The 20,967-nt window shown below is 36.6% G+C and overlaps 2 protein-coding genes across 6 annotated transcripts in view; both read left to right on the forward strand.

Annotated features, from left to right (window-relative positions):
* Window positions 1–1,995: 1,995 nt before the first annotated feature.
* On the forward strand, window positions 1,996–13,056 carry LOC110456627 (COP9 signalosome complex subunit 5). Its single transcript, XM_021507462.1, has 8 exons — window positions 1,996–2,162; window positions 3,874–4,108; window positions 4,433–4,561; window positions 6,179–6,244; window positions 9,477–9,562; window positions 10,443–10,554; window positions 11,453–11,601; window positions 12,291–13,056. Exons 1-8 carry the CDS (start codon window positions 2,020–2,022, stop codon window positions 12,376–12,378), a joined length of 1,008 nt encoding a protein of 335 aa, XP_021363137.1. The 5' UTR covers window positions 1,996–2,019; the 3' UTR covers window positions 12,379–13,056.
* Window positions 13,057–18,762: 5,706 nt separating this feature from the next.
* Window positions 18,763–20,967, forward strand: part of LOC110456645 (brefeldin A-inhibited guanine nucleotide-exchange protein 1-like) — a 50,917-nt gene continuing 48,712 nt past the window's right edge. For 3 of the 5 annotated variants that reach the window (XM_021507493.1, XM_021507492.1, XM_021507494.1), the window contains exons 1-2: window positions 18,763–18,796; window positions 18,948–19,201. In XM_021507493.1, the coding sequence (XP_021363168.1) occupies window positions 19,078–19,201 (124 nt within the window). In that variant the 5' untranslated portion in view covers window positions 18,763–18,796; window positions 18,948–19,077. The remainder of the gene's footprint in view (window positions 18,797–18,947; window positions 19,202–20,967) is intronic. The other 2 variants (XM_021507495.1, XM_021507496.1) reach the window with 1 other exon arrangement.

Consider the following 20,967-nt stretch of genomic DNA (forward strand, 5'->3'; position numbering starts at 1 on the left):
AATGACGACATAAATATATATATATATATTTCAGTCCGATTATGCTCCGATCATGTAATTGCAATTCTTTTATCAAATATACCTTATACCCGAAAAAGATAATTAAATATATACAATAAATATATATAAATAAGTCCGATCCTCCCCCGTTTCTGTCCGTTCCTGTAAATCGTCGCCCGTTTCTGTCCGTTCCTGTAAATCGTCGCCCGTTCCTGCCCGATCCATATCAATACAATACTCTTATTTCGATGCAATCTTTTTATCAAATATATCTTATACCCGATAAAAATTATATAATAATATCAATATAGGTATCGTAAGTAATGACGACATATATATATATATATATTTCAGTCCGATTATGCTCCGATCATGTAATTGCAATTCTTTTATCAAATATACCTTATACCCGAAAAGGATAATTAAATATATACAATAAATATATATAAATAAGTCCGATCCTCCCCCGTTTCTGTCCGTTCCTGTAAATCGTCGCCCGTTTCTGTCCGTTCCTGTAAATCGTCGCCCGTTCCTGCCCGATCCATATCAATACAACACTCTTAATTCCTTGCAATTCTTTTATCAAATATATCTTATACCCGATAAAAAAATATATGATACTATAAATGTAGGTATCATAAGTAATATCGTCATAAATGTATATATATAATTTAGTCCGATTCTGCCCCGATCATGTAATTGCAATCCTTTTATCAAATAGATCTTATACCCGATAATGATACTTAAATGTATCTAATATATATATTCATTAATGTATATAATTATTAATAGATTACTGCCCGTTCCTGCCCGTTTCTGCCCGTTCCTGCCCGTTTCTGCCCATTTCTGCCCGTTTCTGCCCGTTCCTGTAAATCGTCGAACCCCGAAAAACCTGTATTTTCAGAGCTAAATTATGAAACTTTGTATGTATTGTAACAACCTCATTTTAATTTCCTGGTTAGAAATATAATCAAATAGTTAATTTCTGAAAACTTTTTTGAAATTGTCTGAAGAACCAAAACGGAGTTCGTGTTCTCCTGAAGCAAGAATCATTCCCGATATGTAAACACAGCCACGATGTGCAATCTTTCGATGTTTGGTGTTTTCTAAACTTAATCATTCAAGTTTACATTCAATGTAGCACCCCAAACCGCATGTAAATCTCAGCTAGCTACGGGTTTAATATTACGTTGATTTTCGATTTTTTCTCGTGGCATAATAATGTTTTGAACAGGACAGGATTATTGAATGCAGCGAACCGTATATCCAATATATGGCGTAGGTGAAGTGTAACTCGCGATATGACATCCGGTTACCAGTGACCAATGGTTAGGCCAAGAGCAAGATATTAGAAACATGAGCAAATTAAAATAACAAACTGATACAAACACGTGTATTGTTAGCACAAGTTTGACTCCACACTTAGAGTTACTTCCATTGAAGGTATACAGCACGCAAAAAGTGGTGACGTTGACTAAAACTTGGTACCAAAATTTGTTTTCCACTATAAGTACCGAAATGATTTTCAGAAGTACCGAAACGACTTTCAGAAATACCGAAACGACCGGGTACCTAAACGACCTGAATTCAAAAAAATATGTTTTTTAATTATTTTGTTTCCCTATCCAAGTAGATCTATTTCAATTTTGATGTACATATTTTCTATTTCAAACATCCTTTATTGTAAAAAGTCTTCCAAACTACAGTAGACTAAATTTATGTTTAAAACTATACTGTGAAAGCACGGAATTAGATTAGAGTCCGTGGTGAAAATTACAATATCGCTCGCCAGATTATTTACTAGACCTATCCTCACAATGTGTTTCTCCCAATTATTCAAGACTCGTCATTAATAAGTAAATAGTTAGGAATCACAATTAAACAGTTTAGTATGATGTACTGTTCCCATTAGGAGAAACAAAATATGATGACTTTGACTCCGATTAACGTTTCCGTGTAATTTGTAAACCCGTATTCCGTTTCGTAAATTATACAGAACATCATCGGAGTAGAGGCAATATGGCCGCAATGGATTCTAAGAACGCACAGAAGACATGGGAGTTTAGCAATAATATAGAAAATGTCAACTCACATGACGAAATATACAGATATGACAAGCAACAACAGCAGGACATTTTAACGGCGAAACCATGGGAAAAGGAGTGAGTTGCTAAGCACACTGCAGTCTCCATAAGTTCTCTGTCACCCCTGTTGTTGCAAAGGAAAACACCGCTGGTCGGTTTTCTTGACGGAAATATAACGTTTCTGTTGAAAATAAAAACGTAACAAATGTTTTTAAAACCTAGATGATAGTTCAGATTGAATAGAAGTGATTACCTTATTGAAATATTGTTTTCAAAGTAGTATAAGATTTTACGTTCTAAAAATGCAAAAGAATGTCCCTTTTGTTACCCCCACCACTACACACACACACCTTGTTTCGACTAGGGGCCTGTTCGCTATGCGGAACAACCGGTTTGACCGTTTATAAATGTAAATATTCTGGTATAAATCCTGGCGGACCTGCAAATATGTTTATGCAATCCCGTCTCTGGTTCGAATCTCATTCAGGGTGTGCATTTTCCTTTCCTGTCACAAATGTGATGTCATGTTACCAACCATAGTGTACTTGACAAGGGGATGCCTTAGCTGTAAATAGTGTTGCCTTCGAGGGTAAACACTTAGGAGAAGGAGGGAGAAAGGTAGTAAACAGGGTTGGGTCAATCGCCAGTGAGGAGAAGGAGGGAGAAAGGTAGTAAACGGGTTGGATCAATCGCCAATGAGGAGAAGGAGGGAGAAAGGTAGTAAACAGGGTTGGGTCAATCGCCAGTGACCAGGAAGTTGAGTTCAGAGGTCCCCCTGAATTCAAATCCTGGCCGTGCATTTTAGCTCTTATGTAACACCTGCAACATGTGTTCTCTAATCTTGCACATGATGATGCCCTTCATTTGATCTGACAGTTCAAGTGTTACAGTTTAGTTAATTCCTTAACTTCCTCAGACCAATAACTCATGGGATTGAATCAATTGGCCTATCCATGCCACTACAACTACATATATACTGTTCATTTGTGCCAGTATCTGTAACTGCACCTTTATTTTCATTCATGTAAACAAATCTGTCATCCTTGCCCTAGAAGACTGCTACATGTATTAACATTTCAGGCTCAGAATAGGTCAGTGTTGTCTGGCATCCATGCCACATAGTTTTCGACACAGCTTACGTCTTGCTCCTGCGGAATTGTCTTCCCAGCCTCACTGCAAGGTCTTGCACACCACCAACACACACATACCGTGTGTATTTGTTTCCTGAGGTCCCCATATTTCCATATACTGCCATATTTCAGAAGTATTTTTTATTTTTTTTCAGGAAGAATAAACATACATTTTACAAGTATATATTTTTGTAATTTTTAACAAGAAAGGTGACCGACCATCTTTAGTACTGTCAACTTCTGTCTGTCCATTCCCAGATTTCAGGTTGTCAGAAACAACATAACGTTAAAATTGCAGGAAATGTTTTGCAGATCATGAGTTTACTAACAATTACCATGGCCAACTAGTGTGTTTTTAGGTTTATACATGTAGTATTGGAGTTTTCAAATTTTAAAATCATTTTTGCTTGAATCAACTTCAATGCATCCACAAAAGCTAACTATATTTTACACTATTTATAATCAAAATTCAAAACTTCCTTGCAATTTCCATCCATATGAAAAATTTAAAAGGTTGGCAAGTATGTTAATAATCACAATGTGTACATCATTACAAAACACACAAAAGCACATAATTAGCACGGGAAATGAACTAAAAATGTCTCCTTGTCTTTTCAATACTTTTTTGCTTATAAAGTATATATGATAATATTTTGCAGTCCTCACTACTTCAAGCATATAAAGATCTCAGCTCTTGCCCTTCTGAAGATGGTAATGCATGCGAGGTCAGGGGGCAACCTGGAGGTCATGGGTCTGCTGCTAGGCAAGGTTGATGGAAACACCATGATTGTAATGGATAGCTTTGCTCTACCAGTGGAGGGAACAGAGACTAGAGTCAACGCCCAAGCTCAAGCTTACGAATACATGGCTGCCTACACAGAGTCGGCTAAAACGGTCTGTACCCTGAGATAGGTTATCTATACCAGGCAAAGCAATCAAGATTATAAGGTCATGTTAGAGGTTTTGAAATATACATCACACATGCTTTGCAACATTTTTTAAATTCAGTTTTTGTGGGTATATATTTATAGGAAATTAAATTCAATAAAGGTAACAAATGTTGAACCAGTGTGCTGTTCAGAATTCTGCATTGTTACCTTAAATTGTCTCTTTGAAAAGGCTTGCATGTGTCATGAGGCACTTTAGTAACAATGGTGTATTGTAATTTACGGAAGACCTTATACCATATATATTTATATTGTAATGATGACGTTACAGGTTGGAAGGCTGGAGAATGCCATTGGTTGGTACCACAGTCACCCTGGTTACGGGTGCTGGTTGTCGGGGATAGACGTCAGTACACAGATGTTGAATCAGCAGTTCCAGGAACCATTTGTTGCCATTGTTGTAAGTATGGGGTCAAACCAGTTCTGCTGGTTGGCTTTGAAGTTTGAAGTGATTGTTTATACCTGCTATCATCACAGATTACTTAGTAACCCTCGCCAGTATACACACATTAACACTGGAGATTCCACACTGGTGATCATGACACCGAACATGTTTGGCAAAATTTGCCATCAATTTACAGTTATATATAGACAATGCAAACAGGCTGGCTAAGCACAATGGAAGTTGCGAAAATTTGTGACCAATTCTTTGGATTTTTATTTTCGTATAATTAATTCATTATTTTTGAATGCAAAATGAACAATTTGAAAGATTGAACTATTTTTATACAATATACACCAGAGCCTGTGCACATATTTAATCATTGGTGTTTACCTAAATCCTGTATTAATTACAATACATAAAGTCTAAGGGGAGATAACCTAACAATGTTATTCAAATTATATTAACCATAATTGTATATGTATCTTTAAACTCTATTTTACAAATTATTCAAACTGAGTATGGGTCTTACAGCTAGATTCTTCTAATATAATTTACTACATGAGATCCTGTACCTAAATAAAACACTAAATACATGTATTACTAAATATGGGTTATTTATTTAAGAGACATCTCAAAATAGACTAACCATAAAAGTTTATGATCAACTATTACCGGGCAATAGTCACTGAAAATAATACACCAAGTGAAGGAGAGCTGGTTATATTTAAGATTTTCAGTGTTACAGAAGGTATTTGTCTGTCATTATATTTAATTGAAAATTCTGTTCATGTCAGTAATTAACATAAAATAACATGATAGTTTAAAAGTAAGATACTTGCAATTGTGGCACTAATGTTGCTGATCTCCTTAACTCTTTTCATCTTTTGAGGATATGGATAGAAGTTTAAGTTATATTACAGCTTAACTGAATTTGTATGTATATGTATACGTTCAAGTTATTTTATTTTGTTGCGTTAGAAAGAGTGGGTGACATAACTCAAGTTAAAGTGATGTGAAAAGGAAATGTTTAACTTCTGTGTATGTACAGTATGTGTGTTTGTATATAATAATAGTATACATTTGATATAGCGCCCTATCTAGCTAACATAAGCCACTCTAAAGCGCTTTACAGTACATAGATATACAATAAATACAATTAGCATATACATTAACAAATGCATTAATCAATACAATTTTGAGGGATTCGCAGGAGCTGCCTTATCAGACGCTAACGACTCGTCCTATGCCACCTGGCTAATATCTCCCTATGTGTGTATGCCTTCGTATGTGCTGGATATGTATTGTGTATTTTATATGACAAGAGCATTCAGTTTTAATCATTGAAAACTGCATATAGATTTTTTTTTTTAAATACCCATTGAATGATTCTATGTTTTATTGTGAATATTAAAAATCTTTTTATCCATTTATCATTTTAACCTTCCTATGAACACAATATCCTAGCACAGGCTGTCAGGCTAGAAGAATTTACACCCTGATATGGTCATATGTGTTAAGGAATTCATTAAACGATTTCATGATCTATAGATACAATGGTTCTTCACCATGCTCAAACTTTATTTATGCTATAAATCTACCAAGATTCATATAATGAATTTTCTCTCATCAAAGGTGGATCCTGTGAGAACAATATCAGCTGGCAAAGTCAATATAGGAGCTTTCAGGACCTACCCAAAGGTAAGTAGTATAACTGACCACTAGTTATGTACCCTGAGGAACAGTATAAGTAGGTATAAATACAGCTAACCAATGATTTTATTCCCAAAGGTAAGTAGTATAACTGACCACTAGTTATGTACCCTGAGGTACAGTATAAGTAGGTATAAATACAGCTAACCAATGATTTTATACCCAAAGGTAAGTAGTATAACTGACCACTAGTTATGTACCCTGAGGTACAGTATAAGTAGGTATAAATACAGCTGACCAATGACTATATTCTCAAAGGTAAGTAGTATAACTGACTACTAGGTATGTACCCACAAAAGTAAGTAGCTAAGACTGACCTTGACTACTTACTCTAAGGTTAATATATCATGTTTAGGTATGGGGGATAGGGGGATTCTACATCGTTAATACCTCATGTTTAGGTATGGGGGTAGGGGGATTCTCCATCGTTAATACATCATGTTTAGGTATGGTGATAGGGGGATTCTCCATTGTTAATACATCATGTTTAGGTATGGGGAATAGGGGGATTCTCCATCGTTAATACATCATGTTTAGGTATGGGGGTAGGGGGATTCTCCATCGTTAATACATCATGTTTAGGTATGGGGAATAGGGGGATTCTCCATCGTTAATACATCATGTTTAGGTATTGGGGTAGGGGGATTCTCCATCGTTAATACATCATGTTTAGGTATGGGGGTAGGGGGATTCTCCATCGTTAATACATCATGTTTAGGTATGGAGCATAGGGGGATTCTCCATCGTTAATACATCATGTTTAGGTATGGGGGTTGGAGGATTCGCCATCGTTAATACATCCTGTTTAGGTATGGGGGTACGGGGATTCTCCATCGTTAATACATCATGTTTAGGTATGGGGGATAGGGGGATTTTCCATCGTTAATACATCATGTTTAGGTATGGTGATAGGGGGATTCTCCATTGTTAATACATCATGTTTAGGTATGGGGAATAGGGGGATTCTCCATCATTAATACATCATATTTAGGTATGGGGGTACGGGGATTCTCCATTGTTAATACATCATGTTTAGGTATGGAGGATAGGGGGATTCTCCATCGTTAATACATCATGTTTTTGTATGGGGATAGGGGGATTCTCCATCGTTAATACATCATGTTTTTGTATGGGGATAGGGGGATTCTCCATCGTTAAGACATCATGTTTAGGTATGGGGGATAGGGGGATTCTCCATCGTTAATACATCATGTTTTTGTATGGGGATAGGGGGATTCTCCATCGTTAATACATCATGTTTTTGTATGGGGGTTGGAGGATTCGCCATCGTTAATACATCATGTTTAGGTATGGGGATAGGGGGATTCTACATCGTTAAGACATCATGTTTAGGTATGGGGGTAGGGGGATTCTCCATCGTTAAGACATCATGTTTAGGTATGGGGATAGGGAGATTCTCCATCGTTAAGACATCATGTTTAGGTATGGAGGATAGGGGGATTAGCCATTGTTAAGACATCATGTTTAGGTATTGAGCATAGGGGGTTCTCCATCGTTAATACATCATGTTTAGGTTTGGGGGTTGGAGGATTCACCATCGTTAATACATCATGATTAGGTATGGAGGATAAGGGGGTTCTCCATCGTTAATACATCATGTTTAGGTATGGAGGATAGGGGGATTCTCCATCGTCAATACATCATGTTTTTGTATGGGAATAGGGAGATTGTCCATTGTTAAGACATCATGTTTAGGTATGGGGGATAGGGGGATTCTCCATCGTTAATACATCATGTTTAGGTATGGGGGTTGGAGGATTTGCCGTCGTTAAGACATCATGTTTAGGTATGGGGATAGGGGGATTCTCCATCGTTAATATATCATGTTTAGGTATTGGGGTTGGAGGATTCGCCGTCGTTACGACATCATGTTTAGGTATGGGGGTTGGAGGATTCGCCGTCGTTAAGACATTATATTTAGGTATGGGGGGTAGGGGAGTTCTCCATCGTTAAGACATCATGTTTAGGTATGAGGGGTAGGGGAATTCTCCTTGAGGATATAGAATTCGGAAATGAGGCTCTGCTGAGGTTCTGAACCGAAATTCCTCATACAACTGACCAATGACTTCATACTCTGTTTAAGTCATAATAGCCAGAATGAACACCGGAATAATATATTGCTAGCTTATAGGTATCCATTTACAGATAACTGTCTTTGCATACTTAAAATACAACCATTATATATGATGTTATTATGATTTTAACCTTCTCAACTATTCCCAAAGAAAAATTCTTCATCTGAGAATCGAAATTTATGGAAAGCTACCAAATCTTGAAATCCAATTAAAAAAAACAAGAGGCCCATGGGCCTTAACGGTCACCTGATATATTTATACAGAGAGTTGATTTTGTTTTTACCACAAACAGAAATTAAACAAATTTTGGTCCAAAATGTGATTTCCCTATATAAACTAAAGTAAAGTTTACCCCCTGCCCAGGGGGAAACGTGATACCCAAGGGTCATGAAATTCACAATTTTGGTAGAGCACCTTAAGACCCTTTCATCTATGAGGAGTGTTTGATTCTACCATATCTGGGTCTTGAGAAGAAGATTTTTGAAATTTCAGTCAATTCGACCCTTTTTGGGCCCCTCCCATCAGCCCCGGGGAGTCAGTCAGGGCTCATATGTGCATACCATCAAACTGCTACCCAATACTGATAATACTAACCTAAATTTAATTACTTCCAATGGAAATTAAACAAATATTGGTCCAAAATGTGATTTCCCTATTTGCACTATAGTAAAGTTTACCCCCTCCCCAGGGGTAAACGTGAGACCCCAGGGTCATGAAATTCACAATTTTGGTAAGGCACCTAAAGACCCTTCCATCTATGAAGAGTATTTGATTCTACCATATCTGGGTCTTGAAAAGAAGATTTTTGAAATTTAAGTCAATTCGACCCTTTTTGGCCGCGCCCCTTAGGCCCCTGGGGGCCGGGGACCAAACCGACAACTATTTTTGTTGACCTTTGGCCATGAAAGGTTTCTGCAAAATTTCATTGAAATTGGTTCAGGGGTTTTGGAGAAGAAGTTGAAAATGTAAATTCTTTACCGACGCACGACAGACGACGACGGACAAAAGGCAATCGCAATAGGTCACTTGAGACTTTGTCTCAGGTGACCTAAAAATATGCTGAAGCATAATAATGATAGCAGAACAGTTCAAGGTATTTCCTACATCATCAAGTTTTGTTTCAGGGATATAAGCCTCCAGAGGAAAATCCCTCAGAGTATCAGTCCATTCCACTCAACAAGATAGAAGACTTTGGTGTTCATTGTAAACAGTGAGTAGCTATAGCTAGTTACTTCATAGAAATACAGGACCACGGTATGTACGTATACATTGCTAACAGTTTGTAGTCTGATGGACAAAACATGAGAGACACGGATGAACATTGTAACAGGTCAAGGTCACTGATGTTATAAAAAGAAGATTGGTTTCTATGCAATAACTCAGTTGCATATGCCCTTTAACACTCAATCTTCATGGATGACCCGGGCCCCTTAACAAAAATGTTTGCTTTGGATCAGGTCAGAAGGTCAAAAGTGAATGTCACTTACCATAAACAGAGAGTTGGTTTCTATAACATAGCTAGCTCCCTTATGGAAAATGTTTGGTTGGAATTGCTTTTCAGGTTTGAAGATCCATGGTAAATGTCACTGTTACTATAAATAGAGCATTACATTCTGCACCACAAAAATATGTGGTGTCAAAAGTCAAACCATGTCATCCCACAAATTAAATTATAATGATCAAGGGAATTGATATTGCTCAGCAATATTTAAGTTATTTTGCCTTCCACAGGAGTGGGTTCATTTAAATGCCAATAGCTCTGAACACTAAAACCACCATAATGTGCTACCGTAATTACCGTAAAAAAGCACCACTCCCTGAATAAAATCCACACTTAAAAGTTGAAATAATCTATTTGGTTGTCAGGACATATTTGATTAACTGATGGTATATTGGAAACCACAAAAGAATGTGCACAACGATACCTGGATTACGAACACCCATAGTTATTTCTACAATAAATATCAAAATGATGGTTAAAAATTCAAGGGAGATAACTCTAGCACAAGTGTGATATATAATATATTTTTAGGCTCCTTTTTAACTTTTTTTGTGTAGATCCACTCTAATGTGATGTATTATTCTTGCAGGTACTATGCTCTAGAGATTTCCTACTTCAAGTCTTCCCTGGATAGGAAACTCCTGGAATCTCTATGGAACAAGTACTGGGTGAACACGTTAAGCTCTTCCAGTCTACTCACTGTAAGTACATATGGCAATTATTTTCTCCAATTCCACTTGCTGACAGATTTGTTACTTCTAAAGAAATTAAAACTGATTACTTAATGGAAATAAATATATTCATTACACTAGGTTTTAGTGTGTTTTTTTCCAAAACAGGTGATCCATAACAACAGTTATGATGCTGGACAGATTTTGAAAATAATGTAGCAGAATGCAATATATTTGAACGAGTATTAATTGATAGTTTCACTAAAAACAATTCAGTCTTATCTTTTTAATTCTTTAAAAAACATTTTTTTACTATGTTTCGGTTTTCAGTTGTCAAAATATTTGGTTACCTAGGTAAAGAAACTTTGAACAGTTATATTGTGTCAGTGACTCAGATTAATCACTTACTTGTTTGAAATTTGCAAAAGAAAAATCCTGTATGATGTAGGTATTTATATTGGAGTAGGTAGGGACAGTGGAAACAAAATGGATCATAATTGTACACTAGAATCAGACTTCAGTCATATTTTATTTTGTTCATAATTTCACATGAATAGACACCTATTACCAAATTACATGTAACATGAAGATTTTGCAAATAAAAAAGAAAAACACTTATTGAATACCTGTACTGTAGTTTATTAAGGTACCCCTTATATAGGCCAATGCCCTTGTGATTACCACATTCAACCTAGTAAGCATCCCAGATCCTTTTTTTTGTCCTACTATTGTATCCATTCATCATAACTTACTGACTCACCAGGTACTTGAAAAAGTATCCATTATGGCTATGTTTTCTGAATTGAGAATTTTGGAAGGTTTTGTAGTGTACTTGTGGCTACCAGTAACAAGCTAGAGGTTCCTATAGGGTCTGATATGGTATAACACTTGATTGTAATATTTATCGACTGTATGAACTATTCTACAGAATGCAGACTACACAACTGGTCAGATATTTGACCTGGCGGACAAGCTAGAGCAGTCCGAGGTTCAGCTGGGCCGTGGAGGGTTCATGCTTGGCATGGACTCGCATGAGAAAAAGTCTGAGGATAAATTGATGAAGGCAACGAAGGATGGGTAGGTAGCCAAGCCTCAGAGAATTTCTCGATAGAACATATCTTTTAGTGATTTAAATGTAAAAGAATCTCTTACCGTTATAGTCTCTATCTAGTACTCTGATGCAAGTCTTAAAATTTGAACTGATATTGTTTTTGATCCCCGATAAAACAAGGAAGAGCATATGTGTCAACCATTCCAAAGACCATCAAAGTTATCTGCCTTTAGGTTGTTCTAAACCTTTCACCACTATAGACCATAATGAACTCATCCATATCAATGCATGGTAGTGTCTACTAAAGTGACATAGTGGTGAAAGGGTTAATCTCCATGCTACCAAACATCCCAATGGGGAGCCAAAATACCCCACAGAGAAGCTAGATATTCTATAAAATAAGGGAGTCAAGAAATTCCACATTGGAGCTAAATATTAACCATGGGAGTCAAAATATTCCTGGGGGAACTAAATATCCTATTCACATAGGGTTGTATCCTGCTAGATTGAACAAATTTATGAAGAATCTATGACATAAAAGAAACAAGTATTTTGTCCATTTATTCAAAAGATTTAGTAGCCGACATTCATAAAAATCAATATCTCTTAAACACAACATACAGCAGTATGCTCCTATTGCTTTAAAACATTCTATGAAGATTATCTTTCTATAAGGAATATTACTGTAGAATAATTATATTTCATTGATTTACAGGTGTAAACCGACAATGGAATCTATCCTCGGTCTGATGTCACAGGTGATCAAAGACAGACTCTTCAATAGGGTACACCTGGCTAAGTGATGGTGTTACTGTCGGGGAGCTACTGGTCACATGATTATGTGATTGCTTACCAGAGAACACCTGGCCAAGTGATCATGTGACTTTACCAGAAAACACCTGACCAAGTGATCATATGACTGCTAACTTGGCTAAGTGATCATGTGACTTTACCAGTGAGCACCTGGCCAGGTGGTCATGTGACTATTTACTGCTAGGTGATCATGTGGCTTTACCAGAGAACACCTGGTCAAGTGTTCTTGTGAATTTTACTGCAAAACATCTGCCCTGGTGATCATGTGATTTCTTTTACAGGGACAGTTTACCAAGATTATCTGCTTAAGACGTCCTGTGAGAACTGACAATACTTCTGGATAAGTTATAGTTAAGTTGATGATGAAGATGCAGAAAAAAGTGTGAACTGAATGTATGTGTGTTGAAATGGAGGAGATCATCCAGACAAGGAATTGAGGTTTCAATGTTTCAGTATGAAAGGAAATGGACATGTTAAGTACTATCTGTAGACTATTTATACATTTTTGCCTGATGGTATATGAACAATTTATTCTACTGAAAATTGTCAACAGCGATTTTAAAACTTGTTTATGATCCATAAACACCAATATGAAATGTCAAACTGTTTTGTATTTGTTGTCATGTATTATTATGAACTGCAACACAATAAAGCCATATTTACATAAATGAAATGTTCATTTTTTATATAAAATGAGTGATTCAATATTAAGAATGTTTAAACTGTTCAGATTTTAATTATATTTCTATATGCAATTATAAGTCCTCCACCGGTAATACCAGAGAGACCTAAAGGTGATCCAAACGGTTGAACTGGTTGGACCAGAGTTTTTTTAGCTCACCTGGCCCAAAGGGCCATGTGAGCTTATGCCATACTGCAGCGTCCGGCGTCCGTCTGTCAACTTTTTCTTTTAAACTACTTCTTTTGAAGAACTAGAGGACCTAGGGTCATGATATTTGGCCGGTAGGTACCTGGGATGGAGTGCTATAAAGATTTCTCATTAAAATGACCTTGACCTACTTTCAAGGTCACAGGGCTCAAATATGTTCAAAAATTCAAACAACAATATCCTAAGAACCATTTGGACTAAAGTCGTGATACTCAGTAATGTTATGTAGACCAGCAGTGCGAATCTTTTTCTTAATCACAGTAATGAGGTCAAAGGTCAACTTTAAGTGCTATTTGGGGGTCAAATGTCAACATGGGTTAAAAGCTTTAACAATCTTCTCAAATTTCATAAGGCTCAGGGTCATAATATTTGGCCAGTAGGTACCTGGGATAGAGTGCTATAAAGTTCCTCATTAAAATTACCTTGACCTACTTTCAAGGTCACAGGGCTCAAATATGTTAAAAACTTCAAACAAAAATATTGTAAGAACCATTTGGACTAGAGTCATGATACTTGGGTATGTTATGAAGACCAAAAGTGCGATTTTTTTTTTTCTTATTACAGTAATGAGGTTAAAGGTCAACTTTAAGTTCTATTTGGGGGTCAAAAGTCAACATGGGTTAAAAGCTTTAACAATCCTCTTCTCAAATTCCATAAGGCTCAGAGTCATGATATTTGGCCAGTAGGTACCTGGGATGAAGTGCTATAAAGTTCCTCATTAAAATTACCTTGACCTATAGCTACTTTCAAGGTCACAGGGGTCAAAAATGTTGCAAACTTTACATGACCATATCCTAAGAACCATTTGGACTAGAGTCATGATACTTGGGTATGTTATGTAGACCAGCTGTGTGAATTGTTTTCATAATTACAGTAATGAGGTCAAAGGTCAACTTTAAATGCAAGTCGGGAGTCAAAGGTCAATATGGGTTGAAAGCTTTAAAATAAAAATTTCAAATTAAAATTTCAAGTTTCAAACAACAATATCTTCAGAACCGTTTAAGAGATGTTAAAATGTCTTGTGTTCTAGTTACCAAATTTAGTCTTAAGTATATCACTGTGCAGGACTGACACCGGATATAGCTAGTACCGAAGCGGGCATGGACGCTTGGCGTAGACAAGCCACATGATGTTTTCCGATGGTATTTTCTGGTAGCGTAGAGACAAATAAAGGAGCACATTAGTTATACAATGAACAATGATGTATGTGATGCAGATGATTTGTAAACTATTTCATGCGATCTGAAGATATTGGTAAAAAATGACTACAAAGTACCAGTACAAAATCATTTACAAAGAAAGAAGAAGAGATAACTATTAAAGTATGACATATACGATGATAAAACAGACGTTGCATATGTAGAGGAAACCGTGATAAAACATATAATGGTCATATGTCTAAATGTAGTCATTACGATGTAATTGACTTAAATGGGTTTTTTCGTCTGTGTACGGCGAATAGTTGCTGATACATTTTCAAGTGTACGGCGACTAGCATGTAAACAGTACGGCGAATAGCTATACTAACATAACCATGTTTAGAGCAAGCATTTGTACAAGCTACGTTTTTATGTTGTTATACCATTGGAGTAACATACCAATGATGTTGTTTTGTAACACTTTTGAATGATATCGTAAAGGGAAGGAGTTAAGAATGTCGAAAGTCTAATGAACGTTGAGTTAAATAATGATAAGGAGTACCCATTTTTCACATGCTATAACACAACAAAAGCTGTGACCATGACAACAGCTGTGAAGAGTTGAAACTTAAGCTGTGACCTTGACAAAAGCGGTGGAGAGTTAGAACTTAAGCTGTGACCTTGGCAATAGCTGTGGAGAGTTGGAACTTAAGCTGTGACGTTGGCAATAGCGGTGGGGTGTTAGAACTTAAGCTGTTACCTTGGCAATAGCGGAGGAGTGTTAGAACTTAAGCTGTGCCCTTGGCAATAGCGTTGGAGAGTTGGAACTTTAGTTGTGACATTTGCAATAGCAATGGAGTGATGGTTGGAACTTTAGCTGTGACCTTGACAAAAGCGGTGGAGAGTTAGATCTTAAGCTGTGACCTTGCCAATAGCGGTGGAGTGTTAGAACGTAAGCTGTGACCTTGTCAAAAGCGGTGGAGAGTTAGAACTTAAGCTGTGACCTTGGCAATAGCGGTGGAGAGTTGGAACTTTAGTTGTGACCTTTGCAATAGCAATGGAGTGTTGGTTGGAACTTTAGCTGTGACCTTGACAATAGCGTGGAGAGTTGGAATTTGGCAGAAGGTGACATACTATTTCCATGTCACAACGTTAATATACAAGGGGAGGGGTTACACAAGAAATGTTAAGGGTGATGTAGTGATAATCTGCACTAATATATAGATTTGCAAAGAAATATAGGATAGTTAAGTTGATATATCCCTAATTTATTCACAGTTATCTGTAAACAGCAAGTGGTAAAGGCAAAACAGACGTCTGAAAGTGTAAAATATGTATACCTTTAACAGGCAATGGGAAAAGTCTGTTTCATTCCTACTCAAGAATTCAAAGTCTATTCTAACTTTATTTTCATCAACTTTTAATAGGCACTTTTAAATTATGGTCTGAAACTTTGTTTTATAATTGGTACTTTAGAAAAATATTTTGCAACCCTAATATTTTGAGGGCTGAAAAACAGACACACGACTATCATTTTGTCCTCTCCTTTTCATCTACAGCACAGGTAGACTAGTGGTTATTTGACTTACCTGTACAACTGTATTGAGTGCATTGTTGTTTCTTGTAATCTTTGGTGTTCTACAACTTACGAACGATAATATAATGTACATGCATTTTACACTGTAGGAGATTTACGATAATCGGGAAACGTTAGTTTAAGTTTAGCTTTAACAAAATATGTCACATTTAGGCAAGGTGTTCACTTGAATATTGTATACAATATGAACTATTCGCCGTACACCAGTTATTTTAAACATTCCTATTCGCCGTACAATGTATTGCTGTTCGCCGCCAAAATTAGTTATACCAATATCTAAAGAAAGAGGCATAATATAGAGTGACTTCGTGTATTATCATGACTACATAACTATAAGAAATCATCTTAGCATATAAATGTATATAATCTACTGGCAAATGTCAGGTCAAGACAATATTTGCTGTTGCGAATGAAGATTTAGCGGTACCACGGAATTCGGTTATCTAAGTCCGTGGCGGGACTAGGCAGACTGTTTTTGTAAATAAATTGCAACTACACCTAAACAATTACATGCCTCCTTTTTCAGATATGAATTACGTCTATGCTTGACTGTCGTGCTTCTTTATTTGTCTCTACGCTTCGGTATTAGCTATATCCGGTGTCCGTCCTATACAGTAACATAAGAAACAGGTGTGCGATACAGGCCCTCTGGGCCTCTTGTTTAAACTCAAAATCGATAGAATTTTCACAAAGTATTAACAAAGGAAAATAATTATGAAGACTTGAAAAAAACATCTAAGATAGTAAGACCAGATGTTCTGGAAATGTAAGCCTCTTCTAGGTCAAATCCAAGTATCCGGTGTATATGTAGGTCATTAACGATCTTAGACACAATGAATAGGTTGTTAATCATAGCTGACGGTACAGAAATCTCATTGTTTTTAAGTAGGTCGTTTCAAAATTCACAAGGCAATATTGCATAGTCCATCCAGACAATGGCTGGAAGACCACTAGGCTGTCGTGTTTGATAAATCAAGTCTTAGAAATGGATCATTCTCTATAGAAGAATCGAACAATTTCAGTAAGAGGTCTAAGATCCGGTTCGATGAAAAATCACACCTTGGAAGCTAGCAGGCCCCAGTTTTGAAATTTAAATTATAAGATTTCCTCAGATAAAGGAACTTTCATGAAACTGCCATCTGATGGAGCCAAACTCTGTTGAAAATTCCTTTTTTTCATATCAAAATACTCAAAATGGAAAGTAGATATATTTGCTTCCAAACTGGTGTGTTAAAAAGGAAGATTCTGATTGTAATGACATTTCAATCTTTCTGCAGTTCATGGGAGCTTTGATATTATGAAAGTTCGAGCATTATTTTTAAGTCATACAAATCAATTTTATTCTATTCAGTATTCTGAATATGAATGCAGAGAAATAAACATGTTACTTATTTTAAACGCTTTCAAAAATGGACTATATTTTTAGGTTACATCCGTCTGGCATTAACTTTTTTCTTCACGCGACTTCTTCTCAATAACCAATCAGGTGATGATATTTGACTAGAAGCATGCTGGGATAAAGTGCTACCAAATATGTTCAAATGAATGACCTTCACCCAAATTCAAGATCACGTGGGTCAATTGTCTTAAAACATCTTTAAACATCTTCTGAATAACTAAAAGGACTAGGGTGATGATAGTTGGCCAGTAACATGCTGGGATGCCTGGTCCCCGACGATCGACCCAGTCCAGTACTGGTACATTCCTCCCTCCTTTTTCTAAGTCTTCGCCCACGAATACACAATTATTTACAACCAAGGTTCGGGTATCCCCTTGCCAAGCATGTATACACCAAATACTTGAAACAAAGGTTGGTCACAGCAGCGCTGTAACAAGAGAGGAAAAATACACGGCCAGACCGGAGTTCGAATCCGGGACCCTCCGAACTCCAGCTGACGCTCTACCAATTGAGCTACTGTACCTGGTCGCCGACAATAGACACAGTTCAGTTCCGCTACTGTAAAGTTTGTTCAAATTGATGACCTTTACCACTTTCAATATCGAATATGTCATGATATGTGAAAAACTGTAAACAAATTGCTCAATGAATGTGATTGATTGTTTGGCACGAAGCATGCTCAGTGGAGTAAAGGCTGGGGTATCGTTAAATTGATGACCTTGACCAGGGACAGTATATACGTCCCTGCCTTGACTCAATTTCAACGTTTTCGATATCGTGACGATATTGACTAAGAAAAAGTCTTTTAAAAAACTTCTAAATAATTTATCCAAAGCTTGCTCGGTTAAGGACTTTAAAGTTTGTTTAAATGAATGACCTTGATACGCTTTCAATGTCACAAGAATCAAATGTGCTAAACCTTTAATTTACCTATAAAGATGATCATATTAGTATATAGTATATTTAAAAAAAAAGGGGGGGGGGGGGACTAAAACTGGAATTTGTTCAAATTGATGACCTTGATCAAAATTGAAAGTTACAAGAGTAGAAGAAGTTAAAATCGTCCAAAAAGATGCACCAGGTTTAGAGGACTGGTATTTAACGACTCTGCAGATTCAGATTGCTTGTCAAATTTAATTTTATAATAAGCTCACAAAATTAATATTGATGTCAAAGTATTGACATGTTAACAATATTTATACAGGCCTATCGCCAGATGTTGCGTGATATAAAATAACACGTTCGCCATAATGTACAAGCCATTACGTATTGTTCGATTCTCTTCCGTTTATTTATTTTCACATCAAGTTTTGTTCGGTGATCCGTTCGATATTTTTTATTACAGCGCCACCTATCTGTCACTAAAGTCTCGGACAGAATGCAGGTGCGCATTTAATTAATATTTTGTTTTTTATTTTCATAATCCTGTGACTGACCTAAATGAAACGAATTAAGTTTTTGACATATGTTGCGTTTATAATATAGAATATATCCAATGGAACGAAATTTACATGCTGTTTTCGATTTATTTACAGTGGTGATGCAGGAGGTCACGTGACTGATTGGATATAATATGGCGGACGACAAGGTGGTGTTACCGGGATAATATCTGCTATAAACGACAAGTTGCTGTAATATTGATGTAATGTTGAATATCTTTTGATAATGCAACAAGGAACACGGCCACAAGATATGTTTTTAACACGTGCGCTCGAGAAAATCTTGAGCGACAAAGAAATTAAGAAGGCTCATCACTCTCAACTGAAGCGAGCTTGTGAGGTGGCACTCGGTAAGACTGTTTTGTCATACGAAGCGTTGTACTCGCTGTAACGGATTTTATTAACTGTAATGACATGTCAGCTATCTCCAATATGATGCCTAATGACAAATTAGTCTGGCCGTCCTACTAATTGGATCTTTAAGCCATGTACATGCATATGCCGGGTGTCTATTTTGACAACCAAACAAGCCCCTCCCACCTTTTGTACTGCCCCCCCCCCTCCTTTTCCTCACCCTATAGAAACAGTAGAGCACTCGTGGCACATACACATACCTCACCTGGCAAATACACTGCATGCATAATAACCTAGGGTCATATTGTTTATTAAAAATGCTTGCAGGGTTTAACTTACATTTTAGCCAATTTAGGGATGTGGAGGAACTATAATTTTATATCAAACAATAATATTGAGAAGTTATAATGTTTTGCTATAAATTCGAATACAGTAGATGTTATGTAACAAAATAATTTAAGAGGTATATTCATTCAACAAAACTTGGGGCTGAAAAAAACAGTGTTGAAGCAAAAAAAACTTGGGATATCAACAGGTTGGGGAAAACCACTAACATGCGTATTTACGCAAACTCGCCTATGATACGCCAATACTTTCGGTAAAGTTACATCAAGTTTCTAAGAAGCCAACGCTTTCAGTTAACACCTTTTAGCAAAATATTATTTACCTTGTCGTATATTAATGCGATTTTTAATAATATCTTGCAAAAGTTACTGGTAAAGCGATTTGAGTTATTTTTAGTAACAAATCCATACTACAACTGGCGTATAATAGGCGAGTTTGCATATTATACGCAAGGTGGTGGTTTTCCCCGACCTGATCAATGTGCTGTCAATTCTAAAATCGCCCTGGTGTGATTCACACCAGGCTTGCTCCATTACAAGGCATGGGATTGATTTAATACCCAGCCGGGGCAGAGAAGGCTGGGTATTAATATTAGTACTAGGCAGAAGTGAAATTAGACCTCCTCATACAAACTACTGGTGATGCATGAGCATGTTCATGTTAGGATTGAAAACCCTCCTACCCTGAATGTTATATACCTCATTACCAGTCACCGTGAGAAGCTGCAATCATAGGCTATCATACAACCTCTGGGTATTTTAAACTGACAAAGGATACTGTCAATAATTGTTGCAATGAAGTTATTTTCTTCTTAATTTGCAACCTTTTATATAAAATCAAACTGCCAACATCATCAATTGATCTAAAAAAAAAAAATGATCGAAAAGTGATTGATATAATTCAAACAGTGTGTGTGTGATATCATTCAGACAGTGTGTATGTGTGATATCATTCAGACAGTGTGTGTGATATAATTCAGACAGTGTGTGTGTGATATAATTCAAACAGTGTGTGTGTGATATCATTCAGACAGTGTGTGTGATATAATTCAAACAGTGTGTGTGTGATATCATTCAGACAGTGTGTGTATGGGATATCATTCAGACAATGTGTGTGTGATATCATTCAGACAGTTTGTGTGTGTGTGTGTGTGTGATATCATTCAGACAGTGTGTGTGTGATATTATAGATTGCCATATTATAATGACACAGGCCTTATTTTCCCACTGAGATGACTATTATAGAAAGACTATATAAATAGTATTGGTTTCTTGATGAACAACAGTTTTGTCTCATGAGTAAGGTGAATATTCTGATACTTTCTCATGAGTGTAAAGCATACATGACTATGAGTGAAGAATAGAAAAAAAACATTCAACCCACAAGTGAAATGTATAGCTGTAATTCATCAAGGTAC

Source organism: Mizuhopecten yessoensis, unplaced genomic scaffold (genome assembly GCF_002113885.1).
Source record: "Mizuhopecten yessoensis strain PY_sf001 unplaced genomic scaffold, ASM211388v2 scaffold8811, whole genome shotgun sequence".
NCBI lineage: Eukaryota > Metazoa > Mollusca > Bivalvia > Pectinida > Pectinidae > Mizuhopecten > Mizuhopecten yessoensis.

What these genes read in the sequence shown, in the direction of transcription:
- LOC110456627 (XM_021507462.1), top strand. Translation starts at nt 2,020, where the DNA reads ATGGCCGCAATGGATTCTAAGAACGCACAGAAGACATGGGAGTTTAGC. An exon ending in AACCATTTGTTGCCATTGTT is followed by an intron (nt 4,562 to 6,178) that starts GTAAGTATGGGG and finishes CTCTCATCAAAG; the next exon opens with GTGGATCCTGTGAGAACAAT. An exon ending in CTTTCAGGACCTACCCAAAG is followed by an intron (nt 6,245 to 9,476) that starts GTAAGTAGTATA and finishes GTTTTGTTTCAG; the next exon opens with GGATATAAGCCTCCAGAGGA.